Raw genomic sequence first — 20,229 nt, 5'->3', positions numbered from 1 at the left:
GTGTCCTGACCGAGCACAGCATCAGGACACAGTGCAAGTAGGCACTCACTTTGACCCGATGTTGTGTGCCGTCAGGTCATAGTGCAGTGCGGGCCAGAATAAGCAGTGGGCGAGAGTCCTGGATCTGCCACACCAACTGGAGCAAGCAAGGTAAGATGGGGAGCTGAACTTGGGCTGATGGAGGCTTGAGGGTCTGAGCTGAGGCTGATTGGAGGTCTAATCTGAGTCTGATGGGGGCATATCTGAGGCTAATGGAGGCCGGGGGGTCAGATGGGGGTCTGATCTAAGGCCGATGGAGGCTGAGGAACTGATGGGGGTCTGCTCTGAGGCAGATGGAGGCTGGAGGGTCTGATCTGAAGCTGATAGGGGGCTTATCAGAGGCTAATGGAGGCCGGGGGGTCAGATGTTGGTCTTATCTGATGGAGGTTGGGGGTCTGATGGGGGTCTGCTCTGAGGCAGATGAAGGCTGGAGGGTCTGATCTGAGGCTGATGGAGGTTGGGGGATCTGATTAGGGTCAGCTCTTATTTTCCTCCTCCAATTCCTAGGCGCATTTTATAGTCCGGTGTGTCTTATAGTCCAAAAATTTGGTACAACCTGCAGATCACATGGCATATTCAATGTGATAGGTTCCCATTAATAAATAGATATTGTTCTGGTCACCATATTATTACCCCCTTTAATATTGGTCATTGAAGGCCTTCCCTTTGCTACTGCACTTTTGTCATTGAGTATTGATTACAGCCGGGGCGCCTCCTTCTGCATGGATGTCATATTTAGTGACCATGTCTCCTCTTCCCTTGGTCACAGTTGCTGTGTTTACACCACGCTGCATTGTTCAGAGGAGTTCCTGGCATTCTCCAGCTGTACTGCATACCAGGAACTCCTCCTGTAGAAATCCTCAGCACTGCTATCAATCACTGCTCATTACCAATCTACTGCAATGGCCTGATATTACCAACTCCAAGATCAGAGCAAATTAATTCTTTTTATTCCCATGTAATTGGGGATGACCATCAGGACTATAGAGACGTCACTGTATAGAAAAAATAACTTTGTCTATTGCAGGGATCAATTATATCTTTATAGAACCCTATAGCTGTATAATAACAATGCAATAGCAGTGGACATACATACCATAGAGCAGTTATAGCGAACCCTTTAGAGACCGAGTGCCCAAACTGCAACATAAAACCCACTTATTTATCCCAAAGTGCCAACACGGCAATTTAACCTGAATACCAATATAATATATCTTCCATGTACTTTAGCTAAAATAGCCTGCCTACATTCAATGTGCTGCCTGTGCCATTCATAGCATGCCCAATGTTGATGAATGGCAGGAAAAGTCTAAGACATATTGGTACACCATAGACTTTTTCCAGGGTGTGTGTGCCCACAGAAAGGGCTCTGAGTGCCGCCTCTGGCACCTGTGCCATAGGTTCGCCACCACTGCCATAGAGTGTACCTTGGTCATGGCATCCCTATATGTAATAGTTTACCACTGTACATGCACATGGATTGGCCACTACTGATGCATGTTGCCCACTACTCCTATGACCATACTATAACTGAGATTATACAGTACATATACATTTTGAATAAATTATGTACAAAATGCATTGCTATGGAGTTGAATCGTTTTATAATGGAAGTTTTGATCAGTGGGGGTCTGAGTGCCGAGACCCCCACCGAGCTTTAGAACGAGGAAAGAGAAGCTCTGACATAGCATGCCCTCTTTCCTTGCTGCAGAGGACGGAATTAAGACAAGCCCATAGACTTCTATTGAATAAAACCCATTCTGATCACATAGAAGGTACTTGACCCATCATGTGTATCAGAGTTCTGTATACGTATCAGATGGACATGATCAGGACAGGTGTACAGTTTTTGAATGTAAACAATGAAGTTCAATCTTAAAAATGATAAGAAGGAATTTAAGGAATATAATTTCTCAGAAAAATGAATGAACATAACTTCAATTCAATGGCAATCATTTTGTGGGAAATTTTAGGAAAATATATATTTCTAATAATGCTGTATCATATTGAATGCAGCTATATTATGACCCATAAAATGACGGTATCCATTTTTTGTGTTACCAGTAATATCAAATGCATTTAATATACATTTCCAAAATGGCTGCTTCGATTTATGTAGACGTTACATGCATTAAAGTGAATAGTTTTCACTTACCAGCTCGACTCTTCCAAATCCCCCAACACCAAGAGTATCAATGATGTTAAAGTCCGTTAGCTTGAGATTACCAAAGAAGGCGGCCTCGGCTTCATATCTATATTTTTTGATAAAAAAAAATAAAAGTCTTTTAGGAGCGTGAACATGCGAAGGGGAACCCAAAGGACTGTGCATAATTTCCACAAACGAATGTCTCTGGTTTGGTCCAAGAAGTTTCAGCCTCACATTCACAGTCACTTAAGATTTCGATAGTAGAATTTCATTCACAGTTTCACATCATGCAAGGTGGTGATTTAGTGCTACATGGTGTCAAGCCTCCAGGATGACAATTATTTTGACTTCTAGCAGAGGGTTCAGACTTGTGTAGAAAACGAAGAAGGTATTTCATGAGAACAGGATGGGTCACGAGAACCATGCAAACATCTGGATTTAATTATTTCGCACATATCCTGGCAAATTTTGAAACACTTGTTCCGGAAGTGTAGCCAAAAAGACCATGCTTTCCATCCCGTTCTCACTAGATCGATTTGCTTCTTTATGCTTCTTACACTCTGTGAAGGAGACTCTGCAGTTGTGTGTCTGCCAGGAGTCACTGGGTTAGCACTAGTCAGTATGAAACTCCTAAAATATCCCAATGAGCAATGTGGTATATTTTTAGTACAGAAGTAATGGCCTGGCTCCACCCACCCATTAGAAGCATTGACCGTGGACATGGTCATATGCATTTCTTTTGAAACATCTCCATGTATGTTCCTCACCCAGCATATGCCCCCTAGAAATACCATACTGAACATGTATGAGGAGCACCCCGGGTGCTTGCTTTTCTCAGAATAAATTCCATGAATACACACAGGCATTTCCTCTAAGTTTAAATATAAGTTAATTAGGTTACCATTGGACAGGAATTACAGGAATGTGTATGTATAAGGCATATGGAGAGCGAGTAAGAGCAGGCAGCCGTGGCTACCAGCAGGTGCTGGATTATCAAATGTTCTAAATTGTTCAATAGACAAAAAGCTGCACAGGCATAAAAATGTCTCTAAGGGCAGGCTTGGACTGGCCCACAGGGGTACAGATGAATCCCCCGGTCGGCCCCTGAGCAAGGGGGGCCCCTAGTCTCCCACCCCCTGCACAAGTGGCACATAACACAGTAGACTTACTGCACTATATATATATATATTCAATGTACAGCACCTCAACCTGTGTTCATATAAAAAATCTAATAGTTTATTAAAGAAACTCCCCAGTTTATTATTATAGACACGATCAGAGCTGAGATGACTTCTAGGTATAGAGGAAAGCTGCCAGTGTCCTCTTCTCCCCAGGAACCACCTTCTCAAAGCTGCTGCAGGGACCCCCATGTTCCATCATCTGGTAGCATCTTGCTGCTGTGTGAGCAGGTTATATTTGAATGTATCCGTACGGTGGGCCCCCAAAATACATTTTATTGGTGGTCCCTAGGCACTGTCTAAGAGGCTGTAGAAATTACATTTTTGTCTGACATTTAACATATATACGCTGGGGAAAAAAGGATGAAAAAAGTATATTATTCTAGTTTTTTTTATACAATGGAACCCTATGGTGACAGATGCCACTGTAAGGCATCCATTGGATGCGTCTGTTTAACGTATATATTATATATGTGAGCTAAACTTTGGACAAAAACGTGATGAGAATACAGCTTAAAGAGATTCTGTCCTCCGGATTTTAGCTACAGAGCTTTTAACATCATCACATCAGTCTCCCCGATTTAGTTTAAAATATACTAGTCTTACCCCCATCTGTCTTGTCATTTAGGCAAAAAATCGCTTTCATTCATTACCTGTGTAAGGAGCCCAAGGGGCTGTCCCTCTGGCCGTTGGAGTCCAGCCGCAACCATTATCTCGGAGCCCAGCACCGCCCCGCTGTTAATTATTCACTCTTCTCCTCGCTGACTTTTTTTTTCTAGTACGCCGTAATATCGCGCATGCGCCCTGGAACCACTCGGCCGGGCCCACGCGTTGTTTCCGGCAGCAGCCTCACCAGACCAGCTGTCAGCGCACTTCGTGAGCGCTTAGCTTGGTGAGGCTGCTGCCAGGACACCGCGCGGGCCCAGGCGAGTGGATCCAGGGCGCATGCACGAGATTACGGCGCACTAGAAAAAAAAAGACGGCCAGGAGAGGAGTGAATAATTAACAGCGAGGTGGTGTTGGGCTCCAAGATAATGGAGCCTTTCGATCACTGTACAGGGAAGTAGAGCATAGTCCCATTCACTTGCATTTCACAGTGATAAATGGATCTGCACAGTAGGGGTACCAGTGGACAGTACCTTACCAATCAGAGTGTATAGCTGCCCACAGTCCCAGAAAACAAGGAGATCTGACTTAGGCCTCATGCACACGGCCGTTGTTTGGCTCCGCATCCGAGCCGCCGTTTTGGCGGCTCAGATACGGACCCATTCACTTCAATGGGGCCGCAAAAGATGCGGACAGCACTCCGTTCCATGGCCCCGCTAAAAAAATATAACATGTCCTATTTTTGTCTACGCTTTGCGGACAAGACTAGGCATTTATATTGAAGGCTGTCCGTGCCGTTCCGCAAATTGCGAAACGCGCACGGACATCATCCGTGTTTTGCGGATCCGCGATTTGCGGACCGCAAAACACACCACGGTCATGTGCATTAGGCCTTAAAGGAGATTGGAAGGAGTGGATTTTGTGCAAATTTACCCCAATGGGGGCGCTTTTTAGGTGTTTCCTGGGTGTTTTGAGAGTGATCTTGAATTTTGTCGACAACTATGTGCAGTATTCCAGACTTGGTTTGTTCTCTAATGTTTATCATGCTATTTCATGTTATTTATTGGGATTTAATGTCCTGTATACCCAGTATGGTTCATGTATGGGTCCTACAGGGTTAACCAACTTTGACAGAGGCTATGTAGGAAGTTGGGTGTGGATTAAGCTTCAGCCCTAGCTCAGTTTAGTCAGTTTGGTGTGTAAGCTATCAGAAGAAGGTGTGGCATGTGGACATGTGCTCCCTCCTCAGAGGACCAGAGAAGCACCATCTCTGAAGATTACTGAGAGAAAGATCTACCCAATTTTACACTACTCAAGAGAGAGAGCGGAAGTTCCAGGATCTGCATGACCAAGCATTGGAGTCAGCCAGTAACATATTCTGCTGATTAAGGCCTCATGCACACAAATGTTGTTTGGGTCCACATTCGGCTCAGATACAGCCCCATCCGTTTGCACTGTATATTGTTGGAACTGTGTTCTGAGACTGTTGAAAGCTCTATAACCCTTATTCTGCACTTCAGTAAAGAGATGAGCTGATGAAGGCTGAACGGGCCGATACGGGTCCTCAATATTTATCTGCATTGATGAAATAAAGAAAGAGATGTTTTGAAGACAAAGAGCGTCCGCTGGGATTTTTTGCTATATTTCCATTGGAGTGGTTCCTTTCCTGTGCCGACGAACTGGAAGTCAGGTGCTGACCATTTTGCAAGCTTTAGTAAAAAGAGACATTTATTGTATTACTTCTGGCCTAGTTACTGACTCCAGCACCATTTGCTGGGCAGAACACCAACATCTCATGCCTTTCAACCACTCCCAAAACCACAATACAAAGGGTATCCCAAGTACAATCAGGCAGGAGCCCCAACATTAGGGCTCATGCACACAAACATATTTTCTTCCCGTGTCCGTTCCGTTTTTTTGGCGGACCGTATGCAGAACCATTCATTTCAATGGGTCCGCAAAAAAAAAAAGAAGTTATTCCATGTGCATTCCGTTTCCGTATGTCCGTATTTCCATTCCGCAAAACAATAGAACATGTCCTATTATTGACCGTATTACGGACAAGGATATGACTGTTCTATTAGGGGCCAGCTGTTCAGTTCCGCAAAATACGGAGTGCGCATGGACATCTGTATTTTTTGTGAATCCGTTTTTTGCAGATCCACATACGGTCGTGTGCATGAGCCCTTAAGGTGAAGAAAGGGTACGCCCTCCTTTAACTGCACTAGGGAACAAAGATTTATGGAAAGCCACCATGATAGACTTTTGCAGCCAGAGCCACTACCCCTTCCATCCTCCACTCCAGCTCCTCAGGGGCTTGCAGAATAGGTCAAAACATTTTGCCATATTCTAGAAGGTGGGGATGCCCCTTTAACTTATATATTCTGACAATAATACTTCTTAAGTTCCTGTATGCACAATTGTGGCTATCCTGTAATCTAACTGTTCAAATATTTTACACACTAGGGCAGGGATGCTCAACCTGCGGCCCTCCAGCTGTTGTAAAACTACAATTCCCATCATTCTCGGCTGTAGGCATATAGCTGTAGGATTTACAGGCATGCTGGGAGTTGTAGTTTTGCAACAGCTGGAGGGAAGCAAGTTGGGGATCCCTGCACTAGGGAATAGGATTTGTGTACCATGCTATTTTGTGACAAGATCTGTGACTTTTCCCCCTCTTACGCCACTTTGCCAACAGGTCTAAAAAAAGAGGCGTGGCACGGGCGGGGAAGAAAGCGGACGACCAGGCATATCCCATCCATCATTTTCTACACCAGTTTTTGGAGTACAAAATTACTTATCTACGGCAGCAAAAAAACAACAATGGTGGAATTGGGATTTTTTTATGTATATATTTATATTCTGTGCATATATTTGTAGATGCATAAAAATATATGACGGGAAAAAGAAGGCCTAAAAATAAAAAAAAATTAAAGCTACGTTATACAAGGAGGCATACGGAATAAATTCTCTTGTTCCTTGGGTCCTTAAGCGGTTAAACTATGTGTGGGCCGCTTCATAGTGATAATACTGCGTGATCTTATGTTTGAGGTGTGGACTCCAGATGAGAAGAAGAAGAAAATGGAGCTGGACTGTGGCTCAGTAGGCAACTTTTATATCCACATTGACGCAGCAGAGGACTGGGGGGACATGGGGCATCAGAGGAAGACTTGGGGCAGGTTTATGAGAGTGTCTAAAAGAAAATGCTTTCTTTGCTTCCTATGGCAACCAATCATTGCACAGCTTACCTTTCTTACAGTGCTCCTGAAAAATGAAAGCTGCAATGTGATTGGTTGCTATGGGCTTCCATAAGTCTGCCCCTGTGTGGATTACAGAAACAGATTCTGTTCTTGTGTTCAGGTTTCCAGGTTTATAAAGTAACCCTTAGGGTACATGCACACGTTCAGGATTCATGTGCGGAGAATCCGCACTGAAATCCGCAGGTGTTCGCAAGCAAATCTGTGCGGTCAATCCGCATTAATTGGTGCGGATTTGCATACGGATTTGCGTGCGGATTTGGTGCGGATTCGGTGCGGATTTTCCGCATGCGGATTTCACTAAGTGAATGAAGAAAATCCGGTCAGGAAAAAAAAAATTAATTGACATGTCGCGGATTTTAAAATCCGCACCGCAGGTCAAAATCCGCGCGGAAAAAATCCGCATCGTGTGCATTGAGAATTTCAAATTCTCATAGAATACAATGGACATGACCTACGGTGCGGATTTTCCGCACGCAAATCCGCGCGCAAAATCCGCACGCAATCCTGATCGTGTGCAGGGGGCCTTAAGATGCCTAAGGGTGAGATCTACTGTACACAATTAAATCTTTTTATATTTTTGTACAACCCGTGCAGATTTCAAATCCCATTATTACAATAAGAGTATTTTTAAGTGAGCAGTAAATACCCACTGATCATCCCTTTTCATACAGCGAATCCAGGGGGGCCTCATACATGAGGCGGGGTGGGCTACACTTCTGTGAACGCAGCAGCCAGCACATTGTCAGGTATACCGTCTATGCCTCACTTTACTACCTTTGATCTAAGGACACAGAGGACATATTCCTTCTCATATTTGTGCTGTAGTGTACATCCCAAAAGCTTCAAGACAGAAAAAAATGGATTATTAAGGGCTTGTTCACATCGCCGTTATGCATTCCATTATGGCTTTCCGTTTTAACATGGTTATAGTGAAAAATAACGGAATCCATAAGACGGAAATCAAAACTGAAACCTTTAAGAGGCATTCTGTTTTGATCCGTCATAAGGGTCCATTCACACGTCCGCAAATGGGTCCGCATCCGTTCCTCAATATCGGGAACGGGTGCGGACCCATTCATTCTCAATGGGGCAGAAATGGATGCGGAGAGCACACTATGTGTAGATAGACTTTAAGAGTCTATCTACATGACCTTGGGTGAATAAACCGCACGTGTTTCCTTGAATTTCATGATGTGCTGCTGGCTTCTTTCGTCCTAGATAGATAGTAGATAGATAGATAGATAGATAGATAGATAGATAGATAGATAGATAGATAGATATAGATAGATAGACTCTTAAAGTCTTCCTTTTTTATTTCTGTCTTATGGATTCCGTTATTTTCCGTTATAATGATGTGAAGAAGCCCTAAGCAGATTCATCAGTTTGTGATTTACTTGGATTCATTGTGCCGTTCACTCATCTCTTCAGTCAAAAACAAAAATTTGCCAGGTCTTCAGAGTCCCTCCGTGCAGTATGTCTGCTGTGAGCTGATCAGTATAGACTCCAGCACACAAAGACTCCTAACCGCCATATTCAAGTGGTGGGACAATGGTCTTTCAAACTGCAGTTGTGTCACTGCTGAGAACAAATGTGGATCAATGTCAGATACTATATATGTGCCAGATACATTTCCCAAACTTTAGGGAGGCTCCCGGCAAAAGTGGAGACCTTCCCCTCTCCCCAAATAGTTTGACAATGTCATGGGTGTTAGGGGAAGGGGAGGGGGGACCTGGCAGTAATGGCCTATGCATGCCACATACCATTATCACTGAGTTGGAAATTAGGCAATTATATGTCTCCCACATTTACATCAGTAGTGAGCCACATGTGAAAAAAATATGCTGTAGCAGACTGTCATTACATGCGGATTTCACGACAGCTTAATATGAAACGTTTAAGTAAACCACAATAGTTACAAGAACCATTTGCCTGTGGCTTCACATGTATTGGTCACACACATGGCCTTTATAGAGCTCAGTCCCATTTGAGGGAATAGGACCGAGGTGCAATACCAAGCACAGCCACTATCCAATGGATGGCGCTGTGCTTGATATCATGTGAACAGACCAGATATTGATGATCTATCCTAAGGAAAGCTCATCAGTATTTAATTCCTGGCAAACTCCTTTAAAAATGAACACTCAATATTCCTAATGTTAACTCAAAATTTTCATTTACCAAGATTTTGTCTTGTACAGCAATTTTGGGTTCTTGTTTCCATGGAAACCACAATGTACATGTTAGCATAAGGACCGTCTTTTAATGAAGTAAATCTGCTCTGGATAGAATTCCCTAGCTTATCATAGACCGAGCCGTGTGTTCCCCATGGGAATGTATTGTATGTGGTCCCCTTGAGTCCGCAGTACAATGGATGTCGAAAGCTACAAATGACAGAAGTCAAAAGAATAGTTTCAAAAGAAAAGCATTATAAGGTGCATTATTACATATAAGGAGAAATGCCTGACTTCTAGAGGACCACCAGACCTATACTGTAATGTGAGGCGAGGGGCAAATAGTGGCATCTGACCAGATGCTCAGTCCCAGAGCTGGACACCACGGATGTATGTGTATGTGCACCTGAGTGCGCCATGTAAGCGTCCGTAGCCTAGAAGACTAATGCGCCAGATGCTATGAACGATCACATAGCAAACGATGGGATCAGGGCTGGGATCGGTTTCCCTCTGGTGTTTCTGTTGCAAACCGTAGAGAAACTATAAAGAACGGCCAGATAAATGTGGACCCGGCCTATGAGATCAGGTCTCACAGCTACTAGAAAGTGACAGCATCTAACAGTAGTTGTTTAGGCCAGCTGTGGAGGGTGATGAAGATTTAAGGAGCTGAAGGGGTTAATGGTCATATCCCTGGTGGTCTAGGCCCTCTAGGGTACTAAAGAGGATAAAAACAAAATTCCTGGTGGTTGATGTAGTGAAGGGGTTAAAAACGACATTCTTGCTGGTATAAAGTTGTGAAGGACAACAACCCTACTGGTCTAGCACGGTGAAGGGACAGAGATGACTCTTGGAAAGAAAGGGGGCAACCCCCCGTTATGTTACTAATGCCACTGAGATCATCACAATGTGCCTTAAAGAAGAGCTACCAATCTACTGCATCCATCTGGATAAATGAATAGGTACGTACACATAAATGGAAGACAGACAGATAGACATAGACAGATGATAGATAGATAGATAGATAGATAGATAGATAGATAGATAGATAGATAGATAGATAGATAGATAGATATGAGATAGATAGATAGAGATAGATATGAGATAGATAGATAGATAGATAGATAGATAGATAGATATATGATAGATGATAGATAGATAGATAGATAGATAGATAGATAGATAGATAGATAGATATGAGATAGATAGATAGAGATAGATATGAGATAGATAGATAGATAGATAGATAGATAGATAGATAGATAGATAGATAGATAGATAGATAGATAAATAGATAGATATATGATAGATGATAGATAGATAGATAGATAGATAGATAGATAGATAGATAGATAGATAGATATGAGATAGATAGATAGAGATAGATAGATAGATAGATAGATAGATAGATAGATAGATAGATAGATAAATCATAGCAAAAAGGCAGCACTCCAAAATCAGTAAAAATATAAATAAATACTTTTGTTCACCCATGTGGATACACAACGTTTCGGCCTTTCTCAAGCTCTAAGGTTGAGCCGAAACGTTGCGTTTCCACATGGCTAAATAAAAGTATTTATTTTTTTTTTTTCATTTTTACTGATTTTGGAATGCTGCCTTTTTTTTTTTTTTTTTTTTTTCTGGGCAATAGTCTAGTCCCCTGAGATGTGCATCCTTTTTTTGTTTTAGTGCTGCCAGATTTTTGCTTTAGATAGACAGATAGATAATAGACAGACAGGTAGATGATAGATAGATAGATAGATAGATAGATAGATAGATAGATAATAGATAGATAATAGATAGATAGATAGATAGATAGATAGATAATAGATAGATAGATAGATAGATAGATAGATAGATAGATAGATAGATAGATAGATATATGATAGATGATAAGATAGATAGATATATAGATAGATAGATAGATAGATAGATAGATAGATAATAGATAGATAGATAGATATATGATAGATGATAAGATAGATAGATAGATAGATAGATAATAGATAGATAATAGATAGATAGATAGATAGATAGATAATAGATAGATAGATAGATAGATAATAGATAGATAATAGATAGATAGATAGATAGATAGATAGATAATAGATAGATAATAGATAGATAGATAGATAGATAATATAGATAGATAGATAGATAGATAGATAGATAGATAGATAGATAGATAGATAGATATGAGATAGATAGATAGAGATAGATAGATAGATAGATAGATAGATAGATAGATAGATAGATAGATAGATAGATAGATAAATCATAGCAAAAAGGCAGCACTCCAAAATCAGTAAAAATATAAATAAATACTTTTGTTCACCCATGTGGATACACAACGTTTCGGCCTTTCTCAAGCTCTAAGGTTGAGCCGAAACGTTGCGTTTCCACATGGCTAAATAAAAGTATTTTTTTTTTTTTTTCATTTTTACTGATTTTGGAATGCTGCCTTTTTTTTTTTTTTTTTTTTACTGGGCAATAGTCTAGTCCCCTGAGATGTGCATCCTTTTTTTGTTTTAGTGCTGCCAGATTTTTGCTTTAGATAGACAGATAGATAATAGACAGACAGGTAGATGATAGATAGATAGATAGATAGATAGATAGATAGATAGATAGATAGATAGATAATAGATAGATAATAGATAGATAGATAGATAGATAGATAGATAGATAGATAATAGATAGATAGATAGATAGATAGATAGATAGATAGATAATAGATAGATAGATAGATAGATATATGATAGATGATAAGATAGATAGATAGATAGATAGATAGATAGATAGATAATAGATAGATAATAGATAGATAGATAGATAGATAGATAGATAGATAGATAATAGATAGATAATAGATAGATAGATAGATAGATAGATAGATAGATAGATAATATAGATAGATAGATAGATAGATAGATAGATAGATAATAGATAGATAGATAGAGATAGATAGATAGATAGATAGATAGATAGATAGATAGATAGATAGATAGATAGATAGATAATATAGATAGATGATAAGATAGATAGATAATAGATAGATAGATAGATAATAGATAGATAGATAGATAGATGATAAGATAGATAGATAGATAGATAGATAGATAATAGATATAGATAGATGATAGATAGATAGATAATAGATAGATAATAGTAGGATAGATAGATGATAGATAGATAGATAGATAGATAGATAGATAGATAGATAGATAGATAATAGATAGATAGATAGATAATAGATAATAGATAGATAGATAGATAGATAGATAGATAATAGATAGATAGATAGATAGATAGATAGATGATAGATAGATAGATAGATAGATAGATGATAGATAGATAGATAGATAGATAGATAGATAGATAGATGATAGATAGATAGATAGATAGATAGATAGATAGATATAGATAGATAGATAGATAGATAGATAGATAGATAGATAGATAGCTTTGCAAAAAAACAGCAGCACTCCAAATATTTTTTGCAAAGTTTACATTGTGAGACCCAGAACCAATGGTCTTGGAAGGATTGCACCAATCTTCACTTTAAGGCTACATGCACACGACCGTATGTGTTTTGCGGTCTGCAAATTGCGGATCCATTGTAACAATGCCTAAAACGGACAAGAGTAGGACATGTTCTAGGTTTTTTTGCAGGTCTACAGAACGGACATACTGATACAGACAGCATACGGCGTGCTGGCCGCATTTTTTGCGGACCCATTGAAATGAATGGGTCCGCATCCTATCCGCCAAAAAAACGGAACGGACACAGAAACATGTGTGCATGTAGCCTAACAGCGCTATTGATTTTTTCTTTTTAGTAGATAGACAGATAGACATATACAGTAGATAGACCTTTGTATCCATTATTACAGAGGATCCCTTCGAATGCTTGCACACCGGCTAGGTTAATCTCATTCGTTTTTAGGTACTTTGTATAAATTATAATGCACTACAGCATTTAGAATAAAATGATACAACATCTAAATCTTGTTATTCTTGTAGGCTGCAGAATGCACAGATTATTCGCTTGCAGGCTGTTCATCAGCTTCCTTTAATCTTTATGAATAATCCTGGGAGCGTCACAAAATCATGTCGGGATTTACATATTTTGTTGCAATGGGCCAGTTCAGGTCTAATGATACTGATGATCTCCAACAGAAACGTGCAAATACCAATCTCTACCACTAGATGTCACTCCATCCCAAGTACCGTAAATGGAGTTTTCTGTAGACACACATCAGTGGTGAAATCGCTATGCAGTCACCCGTCTTCAAGGCTACGATCGGTTATGAGAAAGATCAAAACGGTTGTCCCAACGTGACACTTCTCAGCAGGCTTCTTGTTAACTTTAATTTTCAACTTGATTAAAAGTGCGCAATGGAGCCATATGGCTTACATTATTAAAAGAAGATTAAAAATGATAAAACTCCATACAGAATTCAGACACTGATCATGAATGCAGCAGAAATTACACAAATACAGAAAAAACGAACATTACAAACTGGGGGTGTATTAAATGTCCTGATGACTTTAGGTTTATCTAGGTGTTTTGAGGTGGGTTATCTATATTTGAAGACCTCCCAGGATAGAATAAAAAAAGACTGTACATTAAAACTGTGAAAACATTTTATAAAAATCCTAAAGTGTGAAATGAAGGTGCAGGAAAAAAGGGTAAGACTGCAGTTCTGAGAGAAGCGGATTTCTTTCTTTAAGGTACAATATTGTTATTGAGGCCTTGTGTGGTCCAAATCACCAAATACATCAATGTCACTGCATCTACATAGACAACTGTAACAGCCAAGGAGCAATTAGGGATCGCATACTTATTAGCAGTTAAAGCCCAAATTTTGGGATTTTTCAAGACCAGCTTTGTTCTGGCACGTAAATTATACAAAACTGCACAGAAATGCCCTGTACAATGTAAATTACCATAAGGCTACATTCACACGACCGTATGTGTTTTGCGGTCCGCAAATTGCGGGTCCGCAACACACCAGCCCGGCACCCCCATTGAAATGCCTATTCTTGTCCACAAGCTGCGGACAAGAATAGGACATGTTCTATCTTTTTTGCGGAGCTGCGGACCCAAAATCGGGGACGCGCACCGCAAATGCGGATGCGGACAGCACACTGTGTGCTGTCCGCATCCATTCCGTCCCCATAGAGAATGAATGGGTCCGCACCCGTTCCGCAAAATTGCGGAACGGATGCGGACCCATTTTGCGGTCGTGTGAATGGAGCCTTACTCTGCTATTTTTTGGTGCTGGGTCATGGAGCAGTCTTGCAAAAATGAAGACCGTATCAAGTATGCAACTGTTGCATTTAGCAACTTGGATCCAGGAATGTTCTCCAAGACAACCCTGCTGACAGGGACTTGCATACTCTTCTTTTGGTAGCAGTGTATGGATTTAGGCAAGGATGGGCGTTAATACTCTCTGTCCTTTTTATCTTGGTAAAGCCTCTATCAGTAGAATCTATGGCAGGAGACTATCCTTTTGCAATTATTTCCTGTAATGCGCACCGTGGCATACAAGTTGAATGATACAACTGATTGTTTCTTAAGTGTATAGGATGTCTTAAGGCTGAGTTCACACGGGCGAGTATTCCGCGCGGGTGCAATGCGGGGAGGTGAACGCATTGCACCCGCACTGAATCTGGACCCATTCATTTCTATGGGGCTGTGCACATGAGCTGTGATTTTCACGCATCGCTTGTGCGTTGCGTGAAAATCGCAGCATGCTGTATATTGTGCGTTTTCCACGCAACACAGGCCCCATAGAAGTGAATGGGGCCGCGTGAAAATCGCAAGCATCCGCAAGCAAGTGCGGATGCGGTGCGATTTTCACTCACGGTTGCTAGGAGACGATCGGGATGGAGACCCGATCTGTATTATTTTCCCTTATAACATGGTTATAAGGGAAAATAATAGCATTCTAAATACAGAATGCATAGTAAAATAGCGCTGGAGGGGTTAAAAAAAAAAATATATTTTTTAACTCACCTTAATCCATTTGCTCGCGCAGCCCGGCATCTCTTCTGTCTTCATCTTAGCTGTGTGCAAGAAAAGGACCTGTGGTGACGTCACTCCGGTCATCACATGATCCATCACCATGGTAAAAGATCATGTGACGGACCATGTGATGACCGGAGTGACGTCACCACAGGTCCTTTTCCATCACACAGCTAAGATGAAGACAGAAGAGATGCCGGGCTGCGCGAGCAAGTGGACTAAGGTGAGTTACATTTTTTATTTTATTTTTTTAACCCCTTCAGCGCTATTGTACTATGCATTCTGTATTCAGAATGCTATTATTTTCCCTTATAACCATGTTATAAGGGAAAATAATACAATCTACAGAACACCGATCCCAAGCCCGAACTTCTGTAAAGAAGTTCGAGTTTGGGTACCAAACGTGCCGATTTTTCTCACACGCGTGCAAAACGCATTACAATGTTTTGCACTCGCGCAGAAAAATCATGCATGTTCCCGCAACGCACCCACACCTTTTCCTGCAACGCCCGTGTGAACTCAGCCTAACAGTCATCCTTCCACAGCAGTAAAGTCTGTATTGCCCTCAATGGAAGTTACCTTACAGACTCCATTGCGTGGCCATGCCGATTCCAAGTTCTACTTTCTCTTTCTTGCTGTAGATCGTGCAACAAAAACACAGAGATCTGTTAGCCTCTGGAACTTGAGGCCTAAGCAGAAGGAGCATGAGGCAACAGCTTCCTTCCTCTCTGAGCTCCCTCCTAAGACTCCCCTAGAACACTCTAGAGCTAGGGTGGAGCCAGCCTCAACCTAGCAACCTCCTTCAAAAGGCTGTGTCAGAGTTAATTAACTCTGTCACTAGTACTACCGTACAAAGCTATTGTAACGGGGCGCCGAAGGCGCACTCGGTCTCCCATCAGCCGCAGACCTGCTGCTTAGCTTCGGGAGCGAGGATCTGTGTTCGGCCTCGTTCCCAGGGCAGCTTTGCTAGCTGGGAGGCTCCCTGCTCCTAGGTCTGCCTTGAGCACCGAGCTGATCACTCGGTGCTCGACTTGTCTGTCTGTGGGTCATGTGACGCTGGCCACGTCACATGACCCTCACTCCCCACTATAAATACAGGCAACCTGCTGGCTACAGGTTGCCTGTGATTTTGGTCCCTTAGGCTGTGTATTATTATTGTTATTAAGCTTACCTTTGGATTTGACCCTTGATCTGCTTCCTGACACCTCTTCTGCCTGCTCCCTGAACCTTGACGCTACCTCTCGGCTTACTTTTGGATTTTGTCTTTGCCTCTTCTCTTGTACTGACGTGACCTCCTGGATTTTGACCTCGGCCCGCTCTCGGATCTGTCTCTGTCTCCTCCCTCGTACTGACGTGACCTCCTGGACTGTCCCCGGCTAGTTGACCCGCCTTGCCCTTGCGTTTTTGGTGGTACCTTGCTTGTTCCACCTCTCTGTCCGCTCGAGTGCTACCCTCATTGGCTGTCCACTTCCCTGCTGTCTCTATGTCTCTGCTTGCACTTACTCAGGTCAGGGACTGTTGCCCAGTTGCGCCCCATCACCTAGGGCGGGTGGTGCAAGTAGGCAGGGACAGGGGACCGGGTGGCAGCTCAGGGGGTGCACCACTGCTATATCTTAATACCCGTGACGCTACCTCGTGACAGCTATGCTGGGAGTGTGCAAGGCATTACAGTATAATAGAATAACATTACGTAACATTTAATTCACAAACCATTTGCAGATACCCACTGCTCCGCGGTACTGCAATAGTAAAAAGGGGATTTGGGCACGAACTGAAACGCAACATGTTCAGCATTTCAGCAAATAGGCACTTCTTCAGGTGGATTTAGGCACAGATTTCACCTAGAAATCTGCATCCCAATGACATTTTTGCAACCTTGTTCACATGCATTGGAAATTGTCACTTCTTTAAGGTTATGGCCACACGTTTAGGATTTTTGACGATGTTTTGCAAGCCAAAACAAGGAGTGAAGTCATATGTGTCCTTTATACTTTCTCCTCTTTTATGATCCACTCCTGTTTTGGCTTCCAAAACTTCATGCAGAAACTTGACAGTGTGGCTGTACCCTTGATACTAGGATTAGCCCAGTTGAATGAAAATGGGGCTAATCTTTGTGCAAATCCACAGAAGTCTAAATTGCAAATCCGCGGCAGAAATGTAAGGGTCAGCGGCACATTGAAATTCATTGTATGAACATACTTATACCTTCCTGCTATGAACCCCCCTTAATATTGCATTTTCCCAAAAGGGAAGGTATATGCTGCAACTAGTACTACCCACCTTATCCTGCTTCTATAAAAGTTCGAGCGGAGCGAGTGCCATAGCTAGCGGCTGTTTCATACAGCAGACATCTGTTGCTAATGTCCACGACTGGCGGTAATGCTGCAGTGTCCCACTCAGTGATGGTCGTGGGCCCCTGTATAACTTTGGGCATATGTATACCAAATGTATTGATATATCAAGCTGTAATTCCTCATAGCAGGCTGTTTTAAAGCTATTCACCCCTAGGTGGTGCTGGGACCATATATATATATATATATATATATATATATATATATATAAAACTGAGGGTGTGCTAATGCAGTGTAGAACAGTAAAGGAGAAGGTAGGAAGTTAATGGAGGAGTGGAACAGCACAAGGAAAATATGTAGCTTCCACTTTAGCCCCTTGGCCCTGATCAAGCTGAGGGAGTGTGGACAAATTCCTTACAGCTACCTAGCACAGACCAAAGAGTCAATGTATGACTATAGAGTAAGTCTAGTGGAGGTAGAAGCAGCATTAGTTTATGGACTCCACAGCACCAGTGACCGGGAGAAGCTGTAAAGCACCTGGCCACAGTCGGACGACTAAGCGCAAAGTTGTCTATTACCACATGCCTCTATGGACATTGTGGATCAGAGTATATGAAAGCATCCTGTACAAATAATGGAGCAGAGGTTTTTGCCTGCAGATAGGGAGACCGCCCTGGGGATAGCTGATTAAGAAATTATTATATTCAATACCTAAGAGCTAAAGTGTGGACCTAATGTAGACAGATATAAGAAAGAACCTTTCCTGCCTAGTAAAGGACAATCTTAAGAAACCCATTGTCAAGCCTGTTACTAGGATTATCATTTTTACCATATAAATGAACTGTACTGATGACTCTGAGACAAGTGATTAGGTAAAGGTTATGTTCAGATGCAATGTGCCTGGTTCACCAGAGGTGGCAGCAAACATGGCAGTGCTACTTTGCAGAGGATGGAACCCTTCTTTCCATTCTAAACTCCCTCTCTAAGGAGAGGAGGAGAATAGTTAGTTAGAGAGAGTTGAGAGTCACCCCCTGCCAAAGGAGGAAGCGGGTCCGCGTCCCTGCTGGACGTGCCTTGCCTAAGCCAGCTAGATCACCGTCAGCTCTGCTGGATATGGAGGCCACAGCTTGGAGCCTCATCAGCCAGGATTAATCTAGAGTCAGACTACAGAGAGAGAAGTTACAGCCTAAAGCAGAAAGCCAAGATTCCATTTGAGCCTGTCAGCACAGCAGAGCCAGAGAGCAACAGATGTAGCAGAGTTGAGTTTGTTTGCCTGCCAGAGTTAATGCTAACGCCTGCTGGAACCAAGATAAAGTCTGTAAACAGTTGGAGGAACGTTTATTCAAGTAAAGCTGCTGTTGAACTTCACACAAGGTCTGGACTCAGTTCATTAATTTTCTTTGGCGTCACGAACACCAGGGAGCCTGCCACCAAGGCACCTTAACAAAAACCCATTCCACTCAGGGCAAATCAAACACCATCTGGCAGGATTTCCTGGACAAACAGAGAGTGCCCTGGAGGAACTGGTGCTGTCCTCCCCATCACTGCATGCCGGCCCAGGCAGGCTCCGCTAACCGTGAGTAAATTAACTGCTACCCTCCATCAGCCCACCGTGCCTCACGTGTTGCCCCTGCGGACCCAGTCGCTGCAATGCCAATCACAGACATTAAGTCTCTCAGATGCCATGGTCAAATGTGACCACGGCATCTGAGAAGCCAGAAACTCGGAAGCGCACGCTTCACGGGCTGGAACGCCTCCCCCCGGTGGAGATTGGGGAAGGCAAGCATTCAAAGTAATAAAACTGAATTAGGCTTCCAGGCTCATTCCTTGTATATTACAATTCAGGCCAGCAGGTGGTAGCACTGAACTGTAATATACCTATTTCAGTATAAGAAAACAGAGAAAGTTCCATTACCCTATACAAATTGCTAGCTGATGATTGCATGTTCTGCTCGACTTGAGGACCTAATAAAAAGTACAAAAAAATGTAAAAAAAAGTTTTGAAAAATATAAAAAATAAATACAAATTCAGATTACCCCCCTTTCCCCAAAATAAAAATAAAGATACTTCATTAAAAAAAAAATCAACATCATGGGCATTGCCAAATGCAAAAAACGCCCATACTATTAAAATCTTTAAAAAAACGTATCCCATATGGTGAATGGCATAACGGAAAAAAAAATGGCTGATTGACCGTTTTTTCATCACTTTACCTCCAAAAAAGAATGGAATAAATAGTGATCATAAAGTCACACACACCCCACAATGGTATTAGCAAAAACTACAGTTTGTTCTTGAAAAAATGGAACCCTCACACATCTCTGCAGACATAACAATAAGTTATGGGGGTCAGAATATGGCGATTGAAAACCAAAAATAATTATTTTCAATAGTTTTATCATTTTTTTCAGTATTAAAACGCAAGAAAAAATATACATATGTTCTATTGTTGTAATCATACTGACCTGGAGGATGAAAAGCACAAGTCATTTTTACTGCATACTGAACTCCG

The 20,229-nt window shown here is 41.9% G+C and overlaps 1 protein-coding gene across 3 annotated transcripts in view; it reads right to left on the bottom strand.

Moving 5' to 3' along the window:
* The window catches only part of PRKG1 (protein kinase cGMP-dependent 1), a 1,174,838-nt gene that overhangs the window by 100,309 nt on the left and 1,054,300 nt on the right, over window positions 1-20,229 (bottom strand). For all 3 annotated transcript variants that reach the window (XM_040435670.1, XM_040435671.1, XM_040435669.1), the window contains exon 10: window positions 2,195-2,291. In XM_040435670.1, coding sequence (XP_040291604.1) covers window positions 2,195-2,291 — 97 coding nt within the window. The remainder of the gene's footprint in view (window positions 1-2,194; window positions 2,292-20,229) is intronic.

The sequence above is a fragment of the Bufo bufo genome, chromosome 6, assembly GCF_905171765.1.
Source record: "Bufo bufo chromosome 6, aBufBuf1.1, whole genome shotgun sequence".
Taxonomy (NCBI): Eukaryota; Metazoa; Chordata; class Amphibia; order Anura; family Bufonidae; genus Bufo; species Bufo bufo.
This window is presented reverse-complemented; position numbering and strand designations above follow the sequence as displayed.